Genomic DNA, 17929 nt, shown 5'->3' with positions numbered 1-17929 from the left:
CATGATCTGGTGCCTCTTGAGGACTTTGTAGGTTTTTATGAAGTCTCCCTCACAACTGGAGAGAACCTGGCAGAAGTTGCCACAGATTTACATTTTACATTTTAGTCATTTAGCAGACGCTCTTATCCAGAGCGACTTACAGTTAGTGAGTGCATACATTATTTTTTTATTTTTCATATTGACCCGTGGGAATCGAACCCACAACCTTGGCGTTGCAAACGCCATGCTCTACCAACTGAGCTACATCCCTTCTGGCCATTCCCTCCCCTACCCTGGGCCAATTGTGCGCCGCCCCTTGGGTCTCCCGGTCGCGGCCAGCTACGACAGAGCCTGGATTCAAACCAGGATCTCTAGTGGCACAGCTAGCACTGTGATGCAGTGCCTTAGACCACTGCGTCACTCGGGAGGTAATAGCGACAGATGTGCTACTCCGCCTAAATTTGCCTCTTTCAGGTCTGCGTGGGTAAACATATGATGGTGCGGCGAACATGTTGGGGAAAATCAAAGGAACACAGGCTAGGGAGACAAAGGAGATGATTGTGGACTACAGGAAAAAAAAGTGGACTGAGCATGCCCCCATTCTCATCGACGGGCTGTAGTGGAACAGGTTGAGAGCTTCAAGTTCCTTGGTGTCCACATCACCAACGAACTATCATGGTCCAAACACACCAAGACAGTCGTGAAGAGGGCACGACAAAGCCTATTCCCCCTCAGGAGACTGAAAAGATTTGGCATGGGTCCTCAGATCCTCAAAATATTCTACAGCTGCACCATCGAGAGCATCCTGACTGGTTGCATCACCGCCTGGTATGGCAACTGCTTGGCCTCCGACCGCAAGGCACTACAGAGGGTAGTGCGTACGGCCCAGTACATCACTGGGGCCAAGCTTCCTGCCATCCAGGACCTCTATAACAGGCGGTGTCAGAGGAAGGCCCTCAAAATTGTCAAAGACTCCAGCCACCCTAGTCATAGACTGTCCTCTCTGCTACCGCATGCCAAGTGGTACCGGAGTGCCAAGTCTAGGTCCAAAAGACTTCTCAACAGCTTCTACCCCAAGCCATAAGACTCCTGAACAGCTAATCATGGCTACCCAGACTATTTGCACTGCCCCCCCCCCACCCCATCTTTTTACGCTGCTGCTACTCTGTTAATTATTTATGCATAATCACTTTAACTCTACCCACATGTACATATTACCTCAACTACCTCAACTAGCCGGTGCTCCCGCACATTGACTCTGCACCGGTACCCCCCTGTATATATAGCCTCCCTACTGTTATTTTATTTTAATTTTTAAATTTATTTTAACTATTTTCTTCTCAACACTTTTTTGTTGTTTTATTTTACTTTTTTATTAAAAAATAAATGCATTGTTGGTTAAGGGCTGTAAGTAAGCATTTCACTGTAATGTCTACACCTGTTGTATTCGGCGCATGTGGCCAATCAAATTTGATTTGATTTAGGCTGAGAGCAGTTCAGCCACTGGCTCTGTATGTGCATTGTAGCCCTCACAGTGTCAATCTAGTCACCCAGGCTGCCTGCAAATCTTCCTCTGTGACATGTGCTGCACTGAAGTGGCTCCACAAGCTGGGCTGCCTGTACAACCAGTCAGGCAAATACAAAACCATATTAAAGGAAATAGCGACATCTGAGCGTGGGTAATTCACAAGCCTAAAGCCCCTGTGTCCAACAAGGTGGACTGTTAGGACTCCAGCACTGAGCTATTTGTTGGGTCAGTACGAGTCGGTGCTATTCAGCCTGGAGGAAATGAGCACATCTTATTCATCAGACACAGTAACAAAAGAAAGGGGGTTGCTGGAGAGGTCTAAGAAGGGGACCACAGTCCTAGGACTCATTTTAGCCTCTGAGGTAATGGAAGAGTTGGAGTGCCTCAATCGCACCTTACAAAAGCGAACAGAGACAGTCGCTGGGATGCTCGCTGCAGTGGACTGTGTTAAGACCACACTGAAGGCAAAGAGATCAGAGGTCCAATTTCAACAGATCTACAGCAGAGGGACAGAGTTGATTGCCAAGATCAAAATCCAGCCCATTCAGATGCCCCACATCCGTAATCCACCAAAGTGCTTCACTGGCAATGCTGCTTCATACTCACTCACATCCCCAGAGGATTTCTACAGGGCTGAGTTCTTCAGTGTGCTCGACACAGTTGATGTGCAGCTAACGGAGACGTTCAAACAGGGTGGCCTGGAAACTCTGGCTAAGCTGGAGGAAGTTATTCTCTCTGGGGAGATGGATGCTGCAGTGGTGGAACAGTATCCATAGTTGAACATGAGATCACTTGAGGTGCAGCTGGCCATGTTCAAGATGCAATACCAGTGCAAAACAAGTACAGAAGCTGCATCTGTTCTCAGGAATCAGCTGCCTGAGGTCCAATGTCTCCTTTGACCAGGTAGAAGCCCTAATTTGAATACTAATAGTTGTCCCTGCATCCTCTACTGAAGCCGAGAGGAGTTTCAGTGGTCTAAGAAGGCTAGAGACCTGGCTCAGAAGTGCAATGGTGCAAAACTGCTTGAACCATGTGGCAGTCTGTCACATTCATTGGAACAGACTGGATGAAATAGACATGGAAAAAGTCTGCCAGCTGTTTGTCTCTGCAAATGACCACAGGAAACATGTGTTTGGAGCTTTGATTAGGTTGAAAAGACAGAAGTAAGAACAGACAGGATGAAGGAAGAAAGGAAGGGTGAATGAAGGTAATTAAGAAATAGGATAAATAAATGAAACAGGGTTATTGGAGGAAGGAAAATAGATAGATGGTGTGTTGGCTATGGCTATGTGTGTTGATTTTGAAATTTGATATAGACAATCAAGTTAAGTATTTGTACTTTTTTTAGTTGTTCATTTGTTAGGCTATTGGTTATAGTTGCAACACAATATTGATGGTGTCACTAGCTTAATTAGAAAAAGAAAGATGAACAGAATAAATTACAGAGGATGAAGGAAGAAAGGATGGATGGATGAAGAAATATATGCTGAGGCAGTGGTGACTTCATTTTAGAACAAGGCTGTAACGTAACAAAATGTGGAAAAAGTCAAGGGGTCTGAATACTTTCCGAATGCACTGTAACTGGATAACAGTCGTTCAAGTTTTTGCTAGCTAACCAAATGACACCTGCATCTTTAGCGGTGTACAGTATAGCCACCGAAAAACGATATGCTGGGAAAAAGTCAGTCACTCACCCACTCCTCCAATGACATGACATGACATCCTCCCAGCAGGTAGCTAGCTAGCTACAGTAGCTTGCTAGCTATTTATCTAGCTAACGTTAGACTCTGTGTTTTTAGCTTGCTACATAAATAGATACGTTAGCCTATTAGCCTCGTTATGATTGACTTGTGATCATTGCCCTTGCTAGTTTGATTGTATTGACATTCCCAGCCTTAGTTACATTTGTCCATTTTTGTCCAAAATATTGAGCCATTGAAACTGAAACAGTGCATCCCGAATGGAGGCAGCAAAAAATTTACCAGGCCAGCTGTGATTTACAACCTGATAGCAATATTTTTAGGACTACCAATAAATGTATTGGTGAATTATATTAATCATGCATTGAACTCCATCTATTCTGACAACAATGCCTTTGTGTATGTCATGGAATGTTGAGGCAAATAGAACCTATTTTTAAAACCTCTTATGAAGTTGGTTTTGTAGCATAAACTGGGAATTTTATATTCTAGACTGATATTATGATTGTCTGTTTGTTCCATATCTGCAAAGTAGTTAAACTGCTGTCAGTTCCACTTTAACAAAGGCTTCCAAACTGGCAGCGACTACAGAGCAAAACAGATCAAAAGGACTTGGCAAAATGCTCAACCATTTAAGACTAGCTGCCAATTCAATCTGTCCCCTATTCATTTGAAATTAATGGGGCACTATTACCACATAATAGTTAAATTGGTACAGCAATCTAGCCTGTGCAACAAATATAGCCTCTTTCAAGGCACGCCTCAAAATATGTTAATTAGCCAGACACAACAATAACATGCACCCACTAGTGCTTAAAAGGTTTTTGCCGCTCCAAAGATAAGGTATGGTACTGTATTCTATGGGGTGGAATTACAGTTTGAAATACAGCAATTTTCCCACAATGCACCATAACTTATAGTATGCTGCAGTAAAATATTTCTGAGTTTTTTTTTTATTGTTGACAATACCTAAAATGACCGTATAAATTACAGTTTTCCGTTACAGTACACACACACACACACACACACACACACACACGTGCGATGCACACTGCAGAGAACACTGGAAGAAGAATTGTCACTGAATTACCGCTGTGAATTATTGTAATGTTTGTTTATGTATCAATTAATCCCATAAGGGATGGGTTGCCAATTGGCGATTTGACACAAAAATAAAATGTATTTCATTAAAATGTCATTCATACACACACACACACACACACACACAGCCCCCTCTAACCTCAGTATGGGTGATAAATCGCTTTGCTAAGGGGATAGACTGGATCTCTCACGCTATCACCACAGGTCTCTGTTTCTATGACAACTGCAGTGGGGGAGAAAAAAGAAGGAGATAAATCATTTAATTGCTTATCAAAATTAAAGCCCAGCATTGTGAGCGGTTGGTAGGGAAGGAGTGACAGTCCATGCATAAAAGTTAGGGATCATCACATCAATCGTGTGGGTTGAAAAAAGTATGAGAAAAGTATGAAAATGTATGCACTCACTAACTGTAAGTCGCTCTGGATAAGAGCGTCTGCTAAAATGACTAAAATGTAAAACATTTAAATGGTTGATTGAGATATATCTTTATGGACATTAATATAAAGCAATGGTTGAGGCTTAAAAGTCTCAGAGCAACAAAGTGTTACTAATGTTACTGTGTTAATATAGGACAAATAGTGAGAAAGAGAGCATTGCCAATTTCTAAATAAACCCATAGTCTATTTAGTGGAGAGGTAGAATATTTCCCATGCATCCAAGCATGGCTGAGGTGCTCCAGTAATATTGTGAACGCTGCACCATCCTAGCCATCCTGGGGGCAGCATCAGATGAAAAGGTCATGGATGATTGATTTGACAGACAAAGTTCAGGAGGTTAATGTCAAATAGGCTTAACAAACACGTCGCTCACAGTCGACAACACCTTTGATAAACTGTTAATATCCAACTGCCGAGGGCTGAGGGAAATTCACTTTTTCTATCACATCCTGCTACATAACCAAAATACAATAGGCAAAATCATACAAAAAAGGGCAAATCATTCTGGTTTAGATGTGAGCAGCACCAGTGGGCTGTAGTGTCTGTATTTCTGTCTGGGTGAGATGGCTGTCCTGTCCTGACCTGTCCTGTTTCCCACTGTTGTCTGATGCCAGTGTGACTGTTTCAGTCCCTGCAGTGAGTCTCTTCTCAAACCACAGTGTGATGGAGTAAATAGCACTAGCAATCACACTACTGCTAGTCTCTACTCTACCTTCTCTCCAACACAGGCCTGGATACAGGGAATAAAACACTTTATTCAAAACATTTCAGGTTTAAAGACCAAGTAAAGGGATAGTGTGGTTGGTAAGCAAGTTATACACAACAATATTAAACTGAATGTAAAACATACTATATACACACTCACTAAGGCATGCAGACACACACACAGTGTTGTATGCTAGTGTACAGTACAGAGAGCTAGAGAGGCCAGTTTGACTGCAGCACTGTACTGCGTTTCTGCGGAGGCAGGCCCGGCAGCTATCACACATCTGACGGTGTGTGCTGTCCTCTCACTGTGGATTGTGGGTCCAAATTAGGGCTGTGACGGTCATGGAATTTTGGATGACGGTTATTGGCCAGCCAAATGACCGCGGTCACCGTTATAACCGTTTGAATAGCAAACCGTCCAAACAGGGTTTGGGAGTGATGAACTGAGAGAACATCCCAAGTGACAGCCCCAGCCAGCAACAGAGTAGAACACACACACACACAAACACACACACACACACACACACCCTCCAGTGTACCCGTTAGCAAGAGCAGCGCACAGAGCAGAACACACAGAGTACACAGAGGAGCACAACACCCGCACGTCACACGTGACACACACACACACACACACAACACAACACACACATACTCCATGTGCCTGTGCAACTACATCTCCTCTGTCTCCTGTGTATACTGTGTCTTTAAGGCTGCACGAGGGAGCAGTAGACCCAGCAAACCGGGAACATTCCACAAACATTAGCTAAGATTCCCATTAAGTTCTGGTTCTGGTTTTATCTAACATTAGGATGATAACATCCCAAAAACATTCAGAGAACGTTTTTGATCAAATCTATTTATTTATCAACAATGTTTTAGATGAAACACCTTGTAATGTTCTCCTAACATTCACAAATATTTTGTGCAACAACCACCACAGAACATTACCCAAAAGTTTGTATGTTTGTATAAAACATTTGCCTAATGTTGCAAGAACGTTCCACATTTAATCTGTTCTTTAAAGGTTCCCAGAACGTTTCATGAGGTTATGGGAACAGTCTGGTGGAAACATTGTGGGGACATCACAAAATATATGTTCCCAAAACACCAAAACTGTCCAGTTGTGCTGACATTCCGATGTTTGTATCAGGGTGCACAAAACATTTATTTGATATTGCAAGAATGTTGACAAAAAAGCCTGTGAGTCCTTTGAAGGTTCCCAGAGCATGTCATTAGGTTCTGGGAACAGTGTGGGAACATCACCAGAGATAAGTTACCAAAACACACTAAATATGCTCAGTTGTGATGACATTCATACAATGTTTAAGTTAGGTTACACAGGACATGCCCTTCATGTTGTAAGATATAAATAAGTCAGTTTCTACGATGTTCATAGCGTATTTGTTTTAGGTTTAACATAATACTCCATTGATGTTCACGCAATATACATTTTACCTTGTCTTGGAGATCCCCAGAACATTTCAAGAACATTTAGAAAATGTTATATTTAAGTTTTACTGAATGTTATCACAACATTCTCAGAATGTAAATTAAAGTGTAAAAAAGCAGATAGGAATACATCCCCATTATGTTTCTCTCCAGATTTAATGGCAATTCACATTTGAGGACTGTATTGTAGGTCACATGGCATTTTAATTTCATTCATAGGACATTTGAAGAGCATTAAATCAAGCAAACACAACCATATTTTATTTTCACTTCATATGTTGACAATCTGCACATATGGGGTTTGAGCCTGCAATGTTTGGTTCCCAAGACGGGTCTTTTATCCTCTGCGCCACCAGGGAAGATCTCTTTCATCGTCTTTTTCAGTATATTACCATGGCAGTATGGTCAATGAAGAATTCCATGCTTCCTTTTTAGCCTTCTTAGACATAACTAACCCAAGGAAGTAACTAGGTTATTCACCATCACTTTTCAGATCATGAAAAATAAGACCATATCAAGCATCTCAATGTACGAATTATATAGGATGCGTTTTTTTAAGTTGAACAGTCAATTTCGAAACAAACATTGCAAGTTCGAACCCCACATCTGGAGAGAAATGTATTCCTGAGAATGTTGTGGTAATATTAGGTAAAACTTAAATATAACATGTTCTTGAAATGTTCTGAGGACCTCAAAGATAAGGTAAATTGTATATTGAACGAACATCAGTAGAATATTATGTTAAACCTAAAACAAATATGCTATGAACGTCGTAAAAACTGACGTAATTCTTACAACATTAAGAGAATGTCCTGTGCAACCTAACTTAAACATTGTATGAATGACATCACAACTGAGCATATTTTGTGTTTTGGGAACCTATCTCTTGTAATGTATCCACACTGTTCCCACAACCTAATTAAATGTTCTATGAACTCAGAAAAGCGGTTCTGTCAACATTCTTACAACATCAAAGGAATGTTTTGTGCACCCTGATACAAAAATTATCTGAATGTCAGCACAACTGGAGAGTTATAGTGTTTTGGGAACATCTCTCTTGTTATATCCCTACACTGTTCCCACAACCTAAATAAATGTTTTACGAACATTTAAAGATTACAAAAAATGTGTTCTGGGAAGGTTCTTGTAACATCAGGTGAATGTTTTCTGCAACCTAATAGAAACATTGTAATAATCAGCACAAATGTACAGTTTTTGTGTTTTGGGAATATATCTCTTGTCACGTCCACACAATGTTCCCACAACCTAATGAAACATTCTGGGTATCTTTAAACAGACAAAATGTGTTCTGGGAACATTCTTGTAACATCAGGTGAATGTTTTCTGCACCCAAAAAGTATGATTGCAGAATCAACCACACAACTGGACAGTTTTTGTGTTTTGGGAACATACACTTCATGACCAAAAGTATGTGGACACCTGCTCGTCGAACATCTCATTCCAAAATCATGGGCATTAATATGGAGTTGGTCCCCCCTTTGCTGCTATAACAGCCTCCACTCTTCTGGGAAGGCTTTCCACTAGATGTTGGAACATTTCTGCGGGGACTTGCTTCCATTCAGCCACAAGCGTATTAGTGAGGTCAGGCAATGATGTTGGGCAATTAGGCTTGGCTCGCAGTAGGCGTTCCAATTCATCCCAAAGGTGTTCAATGGGGTTGAGGTCAGGGCTCTGTGCAGGCCAGTCAAGTTCTTCCACACCGATCTCGACAAACCATTTCTGTATGGACCTCACTTTGTGAACAGGGGCATTGTCATGCTGAAACAGAAAAGGGCCTTCCCCAAACCGTTGCCACAAAGTTGGAAGCACAGAATCGTCTAGAATGTCATTGTATGCTGTAGCATTAAGATTTCCCTTCAATGGAACTAAGGAGCCTAGCCCAAACCATGGAAAAACAGCCCCAGACCATTATTCCTCCTCCACCAAACTTTACAGTTGGCACTATGCATTCGGGCAGGCAGCGTTCTCCTGGCATCCGCCAAACCAAAATTTGTCAGTCGGACTCCCAGAAGGTGAAGCGTGATTCATCACTCCAGAGAACGCGTTTCCACTGCTCCAGAGTCCAATGGCGGCAAGCTTTACACCACTCCAACCGACACTTGGCATTGCACATGGTGATCTTAGGCTTGTGTGTGGCTGCTCGGCCATGGAAACCCATTTCAAGAATATCCTGACGAACAGTTATTGTGCTGACGTTGCTTCCAGAGGCAGTTTGGAACTGAGGACAGATGATTTTTATGCGCTACGCGCTTCAGCACTCGGCGGTCCCGTTCTGTGAGCTTGTGTGGCCTACCACTTCACGGCTGAGCTGTTCCACTTGCTTCACAATAACAGCACTTACAGTTGACCGGGGCAGCTCTAGCAGGGCAAACAATTTGACTAACTGACTTGTTGGAAAGGTGGCATCTTATGACAGTGCCACGTTGAAAGTCACTGAGCTCTTCAGTAAGGCCATTCTACTGCCATTGTTTGTCTATGGAGATCGCATGGCTGTGTGCTTGATTTTATACACCTGTCAGCAACGACTGTGTCTGAAATAGCCAAATCCACTAATTTGAAGGGGTGTCCACATACGTTTGTATATATAGTGTATCTTTTGTGATGTCCCCACAATGTTCGCACCAGACTGTTCCCACAACCTAATGAAACATTCTGGGAACCTTTAAAGAACATACAAAATGTGTTCTGAGAACGTTCTTGTAACATCAGGTGAATGTTTTATACAAACATTCTATAATCATCACCACGACTGGACAGTTTTTTTGTTATGAGAAAATGTTCCGCCACCTAACGAATGTTCTGGGAAACAATTTTGGTTTGCTGGGGAGAATGTTCTCCTCTAGTGTCCCTTAGCGGGGCAGAGCTGGCAGGCCGGTTTGGGCTGGCACACCAGAGAAGACACCAACTGAGGAGCCACTGGACCATGTTCACAGACTGCCATCACACAGCTGCCGCACCAACTAGACACTTACACACACACAAACCCTGTAATACACACACCCACGGATGCACGCACCTAGCACAAATCACGCACACTCTGCCTGCTCACAAACTCTGCTCACGCGCACTCCTCACACACATCACACACATACACTAAGCGCTACTCACACAGACACCTTGGCTGCCTAAAGGCCCCTGTGTACCCTCAAAGCCCCTGAAGGGTGAATCACGCTACTTTTAAGAAGGTATACTGGTTAGGAGTAAGAACTAGCTGGAATTTGACTAAAAATAAGGAATCAAATGTGCAAAGGTGAGGGATAATACTACAGTACTGCAACTGGGTTTTTACATTTGCATTAAATACATTGTTTCTTCTCTAGGCTATTATCATGTCTCTCCTGTATTTTTCTAAGATTTTCTCTCCATCCCTCTATACTCTCGCTCTACCTTATTCTGGTTCTCCCTCTCTGCCCCTCCTCTCTCTCTCTCTCCAGCACTGGCATTATAGGAACGATCGATAGAGAGGTGATTGTTATTCCTCTAGCAGAGCCCACACACAGCCTGACCTCACTCAATATCTCTCTCCCTCTATCTCCTTTTCTCCCTCCATCTCTCTCTCTCCACCACACTCGCCACAGCATCACACCTCAGGGCTGAGGTCAGCAGGCAGTACAGACTGACTACTGTAAAGACACACTGTTCATCAGTCATTATACAGGTAATTGCTCAAATAAAGGAAACACCAACATAGAGTCTTAATAGGGCGTAGGGCCACCACGAGCCAGAACAGCTTCAATGCACCTTGGCATAGATTCTACAAGTGTCTGGAACTCTATTGGAGGGAATCTTCCACAATAAATTCCATCATTTGGTGTTTTGTTGATGGTGGTGGAAAACGCTGTCTCAGGCACCGCTCCAGAATCTCCCATTAGTGTTCAATTGGGTTGAGATCTGGTGACTGAGATGGCCATTGCATATGGTTTACATCGTTTTCATGCTCATCAAACCATTCAGTGACCACTCGTGCCCCGTGGATAGAGGCATTGTCTTCCTATGGGGGCATAGCCATGTTAGCCAAAAATAATGGCCTGCCCTGCATGACCCTAAGCATGATGGGATGTTCATTGCTTAATTCACTCAGGAACCACACCTGTGTGGTAGCACCTGCTTTCTATATACTTTGTACCCCTCATTTACTCAAGTGTTTCCTTTATTTTGGAAGTGACCTGTTATGTCGCTGTGTAATGATACTGGGTGTATAGGGGGAGTAGAGCAGCTAATATATCTGAATGTGCCTTCAGGGTCAATGTTGGTAGTGGGTGGATAGGTGGAATCAGCATGGTGGTGATAGCCTATCCATTCATCCAGATGTGGTATTCTGTTACTTATCTTTGGTTTGTCTAGTTTGGGTAGAGTAGGAGCAAGAGCCCTGCCTTGAGCCTCAGTGTTGGGGGAAGTCAGTGATCTATAGGTTATTACCACCCGGTAACTACAATCATAGTTACTATACGAAATATTTCAGTACTACTAGACTATAAAGAGGTACTGTCTGAATAATATATGGTTAATATATGGTTAGTATGTCAGTCTTACCTCATGGTGCGGAGGTCCCAGCCTCTGATGGTTGTGTCGTTGGCTGTGGCCAGCTGGGTACAGTTGTGATGCGGACTCCACTTCCCAGACGTGAACTTCAGTTGACCTTTACCCTCTAGGGTGGCACTGCTGGAGATCTGAACGGGCAGGGGTTAATGATTAATACACCTGATCATACACCTGTCAATCATGGGGTATTGCGAGGGAGGCTAAGATAAGGGTAAGAGTTAATGTATTGACGGATCTGTATGGACAGGCCTTCCCTAGTGTGAAGCTGACCTCACCCTCCTTCACACAGCAAAGTTAATGGCAGGTTCAATGACTCCTGAAGGACCTTGTTGACATTGTGAATATCTATATACTGTTACTCATGGATCACCAGTTTGACCATTAAGGACCCTCTGAGTCTGTACTGACATAATCAACAGAGATACAATCATTTCATACATCTGCATATCTAAAACCCAAGCTGTTATCTTTACTCATATATAACTAATATGTATGCAATGTCACTGAACAATCCAATTTATAAGAAGATGTGTACGGAGCTTGCGTCTCTCTCTCTCTCTCTCTCTCTCTCTCTCTCTCTCTCTCTCTCTCTCTCTCTCTCTCTCTCTCTCTCTCTCTGCTCTCTCTCTCTCACTCTGCTTCTCTCTCTCTCTCTGCCTCTCTCTCTCTCTCTCTCTCTCTCTCTCTCTCTCTCTCTCTCTCTCTCTCTCTCTCTCTCTCTCTCTCTCTCTCTCTCTCTCTCTCTCTCTCTCTCTCTCTCTCTCTCTCTCTCTCTCTCTCTCTCTCTCTCTCTCTCTCTCTCTCTCTCTCTCTCTCTCTCTCTCTCTCTCTCTCTCTCTCTCTCTCTCTCTCTCTCTCTCTCTCTCTCTCTCTCTCTCTCTCTCTCTCTCTCTCTCTCTCTCTCTCTCTCTCTCTCTCTCTCTCTCTCTCTCTCTCTCTCTCTCTCTCTCTCTCTCATTGCACACGCAGGGTACAGTCTCATTATTTCAGGTAGAAAGGAGAGAGGGAGAAGTGAAGGAGGAGGGGAGGAGATGGGGTGTGTGGGTGTACCGTGAGCCAGAGGAGATGTTCTCACTCAATTGCAGCGGTGTTTCTAATTGATCACACACACACATACAGCTTTAATCTACCCTGGACCCCTGAGACAGACAAATCCATGCTTCAGCTGGACATACAGACAGGCCTGTGATGAACACATCAGCCTGAGAGCCTCTGATGGATGGAGGGAGGGAGGGGGGGTGTAAAGGGATAGAGTGGAGAAGATGAGTCCCCTGTAGCTCAGTTGGTGGAGCATGGCGCTTGCAACGCCAGGGTTGAGGGTTCGTTTCCCACAGGGGGCCAGTATGAAAATGTATGCACTCACTAACTGTAAGTCGCTCTGGATAAGAACGTCTGCTAAATGACTAAAATGTAAAAATGATTAGCATTCTGAACAGCACTGGAAAAATCTTTCTAGGCTGCCAGGCTCCCCTCTCTCTCGCTCTCTCTATCCTATTTCTCTCACTTCATCTCTCGCCATCTACTTCTCTCTCTTTCTCTCACTCTCCCTATTTCCTCTTGCCCTGCTCTACTCTTCTCTCTCTCTTTCTCCCTCTCTCTCTTTCTCTCACCCCTGTGCCCTCACTCCATTTTTAATGGCTGCCATGCCCAGGGCAGGCTGTGTCACTCAATAGCTCCCTGCTCTGCTGCTCTGCAGCCCAGCCTGACATCAGTGTCACTACACAGGGGGGACAGAGTGCCTTCCTCTGGGGACACCTCCACACACACACAGAGTAGGAGAGAATGTGTGTGTGTGTGTGAGTGTTCGTCTGTGTCTCTCTGTGAGTGTGCATGTCTGATTACAATCTCTGGACAGAGCGATTCTTCACAGGATTTACATTATGACACGCACACACAAATATCAAGTCCTGGGTTGTGTCCTGTTGGGCCTGTGACCTGGCTGGCCTGTGCAGATCTCTGTATGAGCGCATTCATTACTAATGACTTAGGCCCATTATTTATGAAGCACCTCCCTGCTACAGTACACCCAGGCAGCTAGCTGCTAATGGAACATTAACTGACCAGCCCACACACACACACACACACTTCATCTCCACTGTAGAACTATGGATGTTTTAATTGCAGAGGCAGTGGAGTGGAGAATCAGAAGAACAGAACAGTAAATAACAATGAGAAGACAGAGACGCTTCCTCCTCACCTCACTGCATTAGTAGTTGGGATGGAACTTCACTGTCAGAGGAGAGAGCTTCTACTAAACAGTATGGCCACAAACTAGTAGACCAATTGTGTGACAACAAATAGTACTTAGGACATTCAACTTTTAATGGGTAAAGTTCAACATACACTGAGTATACAAAACATGCTCTTTCCATGACATAGACTGACCAGGTGAATTCAAGTGAAAGCTACGATCCCTTATTGATGTCACTTATTTAATCCACTTCAATCAGTGTAGATGAAGGGGAGAAGACAGGTTAAAGAAGGATTTAGACAACTGAGACATGGATTGTGTATGTGTGCCATTTAGGTTGAATGGGCAAGACAAAATAGCTTTTGAACGGGGTATGGTAGTAGGTGGGGGGAGGGTGCAACTCAATATTAAGAAGGTGTTCCTAATGTGTGGTATACTCAATGTATATCTAGCTTGCATGGGGGTTGTTAAAACAGCGAATGGTTTACTTGACACAAGTGAACTATTTTAGGTGGATCACAGCAGAAGAGAATTGGGGCACCAGTGAACCAGCTCTGAAAGTCACAAGAACACCTACAGGAGCCACTGCTCTGGCCACTAAAGCTAGCCCAGATACAGAGTGTGTTTCAGTAAGGAATCATGTGATCTTGGTGAGGCAAGCAGAGTACACCCCTGGACAGTTCTAAAACACTGTTGGGAAGGGAGGGGAAGATAAGAGCAGTCTGATACCGTGGTTATCAAATAATGAGCATGGGGTATGGGGAGATGTATGGTGGTGTGTGTGTGTGTGTCTGTGCGTGTGTGTGTGTGTGTCTCACCGTGGCCTGGGTTGAGCTCTCCGTCAAGTCCCAGAGCAGAGCGTGATTATCAGCCAGAGAGATCACACGCTTCCCATCTCCCATGGGCTCCCACAGGACACTGCAGCAGAGAGAGAGACAGCGAGATAGAGAGATGGAGAGAAAGACAGCGAGACAGAGAGATGGAGAGAAAGACAGCGAGACAGAGAGATGGAGAGAAAGACAGCGAGACAGAGAGATGGAGAGAAAGACAGCGAGACAGAGAGATGGAGAGAAAGACAGCGAGACAGAGAGATGGAGAGAAAGACAGCGAGACAGAGAGATGGAGAGAAAGACAGCGAGACAGAGAGATGGAGAGAGAGACAGCGAGACAGAGAGATGGAGAGAAAGACAGCGAGACAGAGAGATGGAGAGAAAGACAGCGAGACAGAGAGATGGAGAGAAAGACAGCGAGACAGAGAGATGGAGAGAAAGACAGCGAGACAGAGAGATGGAGAGAAAGACAGCGAGACAGAGAGATGGAGAGAAAGACAGCGAGACAGAGAGATGGAGAGAAAGACAGCGAGACAGAGAGATGGAGAGAAAGACAGCGAGACAGAGAGATGGAGAGAGAGACAGCGAGACAGAGAGATGGAGAGAAAGACAGCGAGACAGAGAGATGGAGAGAAAGACAGCGAGACAGAGAGATGGAGAGAAAGACAGCGAGACAGAGAGATGGAGAGAAAGACAGCGAGACAGAGAGCGAGGGGAGAGAGAGTTAGTTCACGGGACACACATACATGAATACACACATCAGTGCGAAAAATATGTACACAAGCACAGTACGATGCACACACATCCAATGACGGCAGTTTATTACCATAGTATGTAAGGTATGTAGTCAAATTACCACTATGTAGTATTTACTGCGTATGACACACACACAGTACATGATAAGAGCTGCCTGTGTCTGCTATAGACTGATGTCATTAGTTCTAGCAGTGATAAATGAGATGGGCCCATCTCCTCTGAGTCATTCATCAGTGTGGAGCAACACAACATAAAGCCTCCACTGTACTGTGTGTGGGGGAGAGATAACGGGATGGAAGGAGGAGGGACAAAGTTAAAGTCCTCAGGATTTCATCCAACTCTGTAATTTGCATATCTTGTGAGGGGAGAGAGGGACAGGGGGAGAGAGAGGAAGAAAGGGAACAGAGAGAAGAGGAGAGGAGTTGATGGAAGTTGTAAATCCACACACACACACACACACACACACACACACACACACACACACACACACACACACACACACAGGCTTTTAGTGTATGAGGCAGCACTGTCTGTCCCTCTCTTACCTGTCTCTCTCCATCTCTCTTTCTTTCTCTCCCTCCTTCCTTCTCTCTCTCTCGCTTTGGCTGTCATTAATTAATTTATTCCATAAAAACAGCTCCAATCTGAAGTCAATATATTCACTACCCCCAGATTGATAAAAGTAGCCCTCCCAATAGTATTAATTAATTCATAAAAGAGAGAGAGAGAGATAGATAGATCCTCTTCCCCTTTATGGCAACAGCCAGCCGCTCTTATTAAAGAATTTAAGTTATGTGCATTTGACCTTCAGCTCTGCGGCGGCTTGGCATCCTGGTAGGGAGTGAATATGTAAATACATGGAGGACTGCCAGGGAGGGGAACTTTACAAGCCCATATATCTCAGAAAGTCCTGGGTGAGACACCTGCCTCCGTCCTTCTCATCAGACTGTTTCTCCGTCTGCTTTGTATTCAGATGAGTTTAATTCAATAGCAACATATGCACACGCCGCTCATGGTATTGGGAGGGGGTAGATTGGGCTGCTTTGGGGAATAGATACATCCGTTTGGCTTGGCTACAGAGTTACAGTGAGGGATCAGCAGAATAGAGCTATAGGTCCAAGGTAAGGCCTGGGAAAGTCAGAGTGGATGAGAGAGAGAGAAAAGAGAGGGGTTGGAGAGAGGGATAGAAAAGGGAGGGAGACAGAGATGGGAACAGAGATAGTAGAAGAGGGAGAAAGATTGAAGAGAAAAAGGGAGATAGGAACTAAGAAGGACAAAAGATGGGCAATTTAAAAAGTGTGTTTGTGTGTGTGTGTGCATGCACGTGCATTTGTAGAGCCAGGATTAATCAGCCATGCAAAACTGAAAGCGTGAACCACCGCATTTAACCATAGCAAGATGACAGGGAATATGGCCGAATACAAACAGTGTAGTTATTCCATCCATAATGCATGCAAACAGGCAAAATGTCAGTACAGAGACAAAGTGGAGTCGCAATTCAATGGCTCAGACACGAGACATATGTGACAGGGTCTACAGACAATCACAGACTACAAAGGGAAAACCAGCCCCGTCGCGGACACCGACGTCTTGCTTCCGGACAAGCTAAACACCTTCTTCGCCCGCTTTGAGGATAACACAGTGCCACCAACGCGGCCCGCTACCAAGGACTGTGGGCTCTCCTTCTCCGTGGCCGACTAAGACATTTATGCGTGTTAACCCTCGCAAGGCTGTAGGCTCAGACGGCATCCCTAGCCGCGTCCTCAGAGCATGCGCAGACCAGCTGGCTGGAGTGTTTACGGACATATTCAATCTCTCCCTATCCCAGTCTGCTGTCCCCACTTGCTTCAAGATGTCCACCATTGTTCCTGTACCCAAGAAAGCAAAGGTAACTGAACTAAATGACTATCGCCCCGTAGCACTCACTTCTGTCATCATGAAGTGCTTTGAGAGGCTAGTTAAGGATCATATCACCTCTACCTTACCTGACACCCTAGACCCACTTCAATTTGCTTACCGCCCCAATAGATCCACAGACGATGCATTCGCCATCGTACTGCACACTGCCCTATCCCATCTGGACAAGAGGAATACCTATGTAAGAATGCTGTTAGTTGACTATAGCTCAGCATTCAACACCATAGTACCTCCAAGCTCATCATTAAGCTCGGGGCCCTGGGTCTGAACCCCGCCCTGTGCAACTGGGTCCTGGACTTCCTGACGGGCCGTCACCAGGTGGTGAAGGTAGGAAACAAAACCTCCACTTCGTTGATCGTCAACACAGGGGCCCCACAAGGGTGCGTGCTGAGCCCCCTCCTGTACTCCCTGTTCACCCATGACTGCGTGGCCACGCACACCTCCAATTCAATCATCAAGTTTGCAGACGACACAACGGTAGTAGGCCTGATTACCAACAATGACGAGACAGCCTACAGGGAGGAGGTGAGGGCACTGGTGGAGTGGTGCCAGGAAAATAACCTCTCACTCAACGTCAACAACACAAAGGAGCTGATCGTGGACTCCAGGAAACAGCAAGGGGAGCACACCCATATCCACATCGACGGGACCGCAGTGGTCTGAAAATGGTCCACCCACACAGACAGTGTGGTGAAGAAGGCTCAACAGCGCAGAAATTTGGCTTGGCACCTAAAACCCTCACAAACTTTTACAGATGTACAATTGAGAGC

At 44.6% G+C, this 17929-nt stretch overlaps 1 protein-coding gene across 2 annotated transcripts in view; it reads right to left on the bottom strand.

Annotated features, from left to right (window-relative positions):
• The window catches only part of eipr1 (EARP complex and GARP complex interacting protein 1), a 68648-nt gene that overhangs the window by 10161 nt on the left and 40558 nt on the right, over positions 1–17929 (bottom strand). For both annotated transcript variants that reach the window (XM_041855391.2, XM_041855392.2), the window contains 2 exons: positions 14475–14574; positions 11457–11593 (listed from right to left, as the gene is read on the bottom strand). In XM_041855391.2, coding sequence (XP_041711325.1) covers positions 11457–11593; positions 14475–14574 — 237 coding nt within the window. The remainder of the gene's footprint in view (positions 1–11456; positions 11594–14474; positions 14575–17929) is intronic.

Source organism: Coregonus clupeaformis, chromosome 29, assembly GCF_020615455.1.
Source record: "Coregonus clupeaformis isolate EN_2021a chromosome 29, ASM2061545v1, whole genome shotgun sequence".
Lineage (NCBI taxonomy): Eukaryota > Metazoa > Chordata > Actinopteri > Salmoniformes > Salmonidae > Coregonus > Coregonus clupeaformis.
Note: the sequence above shows the minus strand (reverse complement) of the source record. Positions and strands in the feature narration are given on the sequence as shown.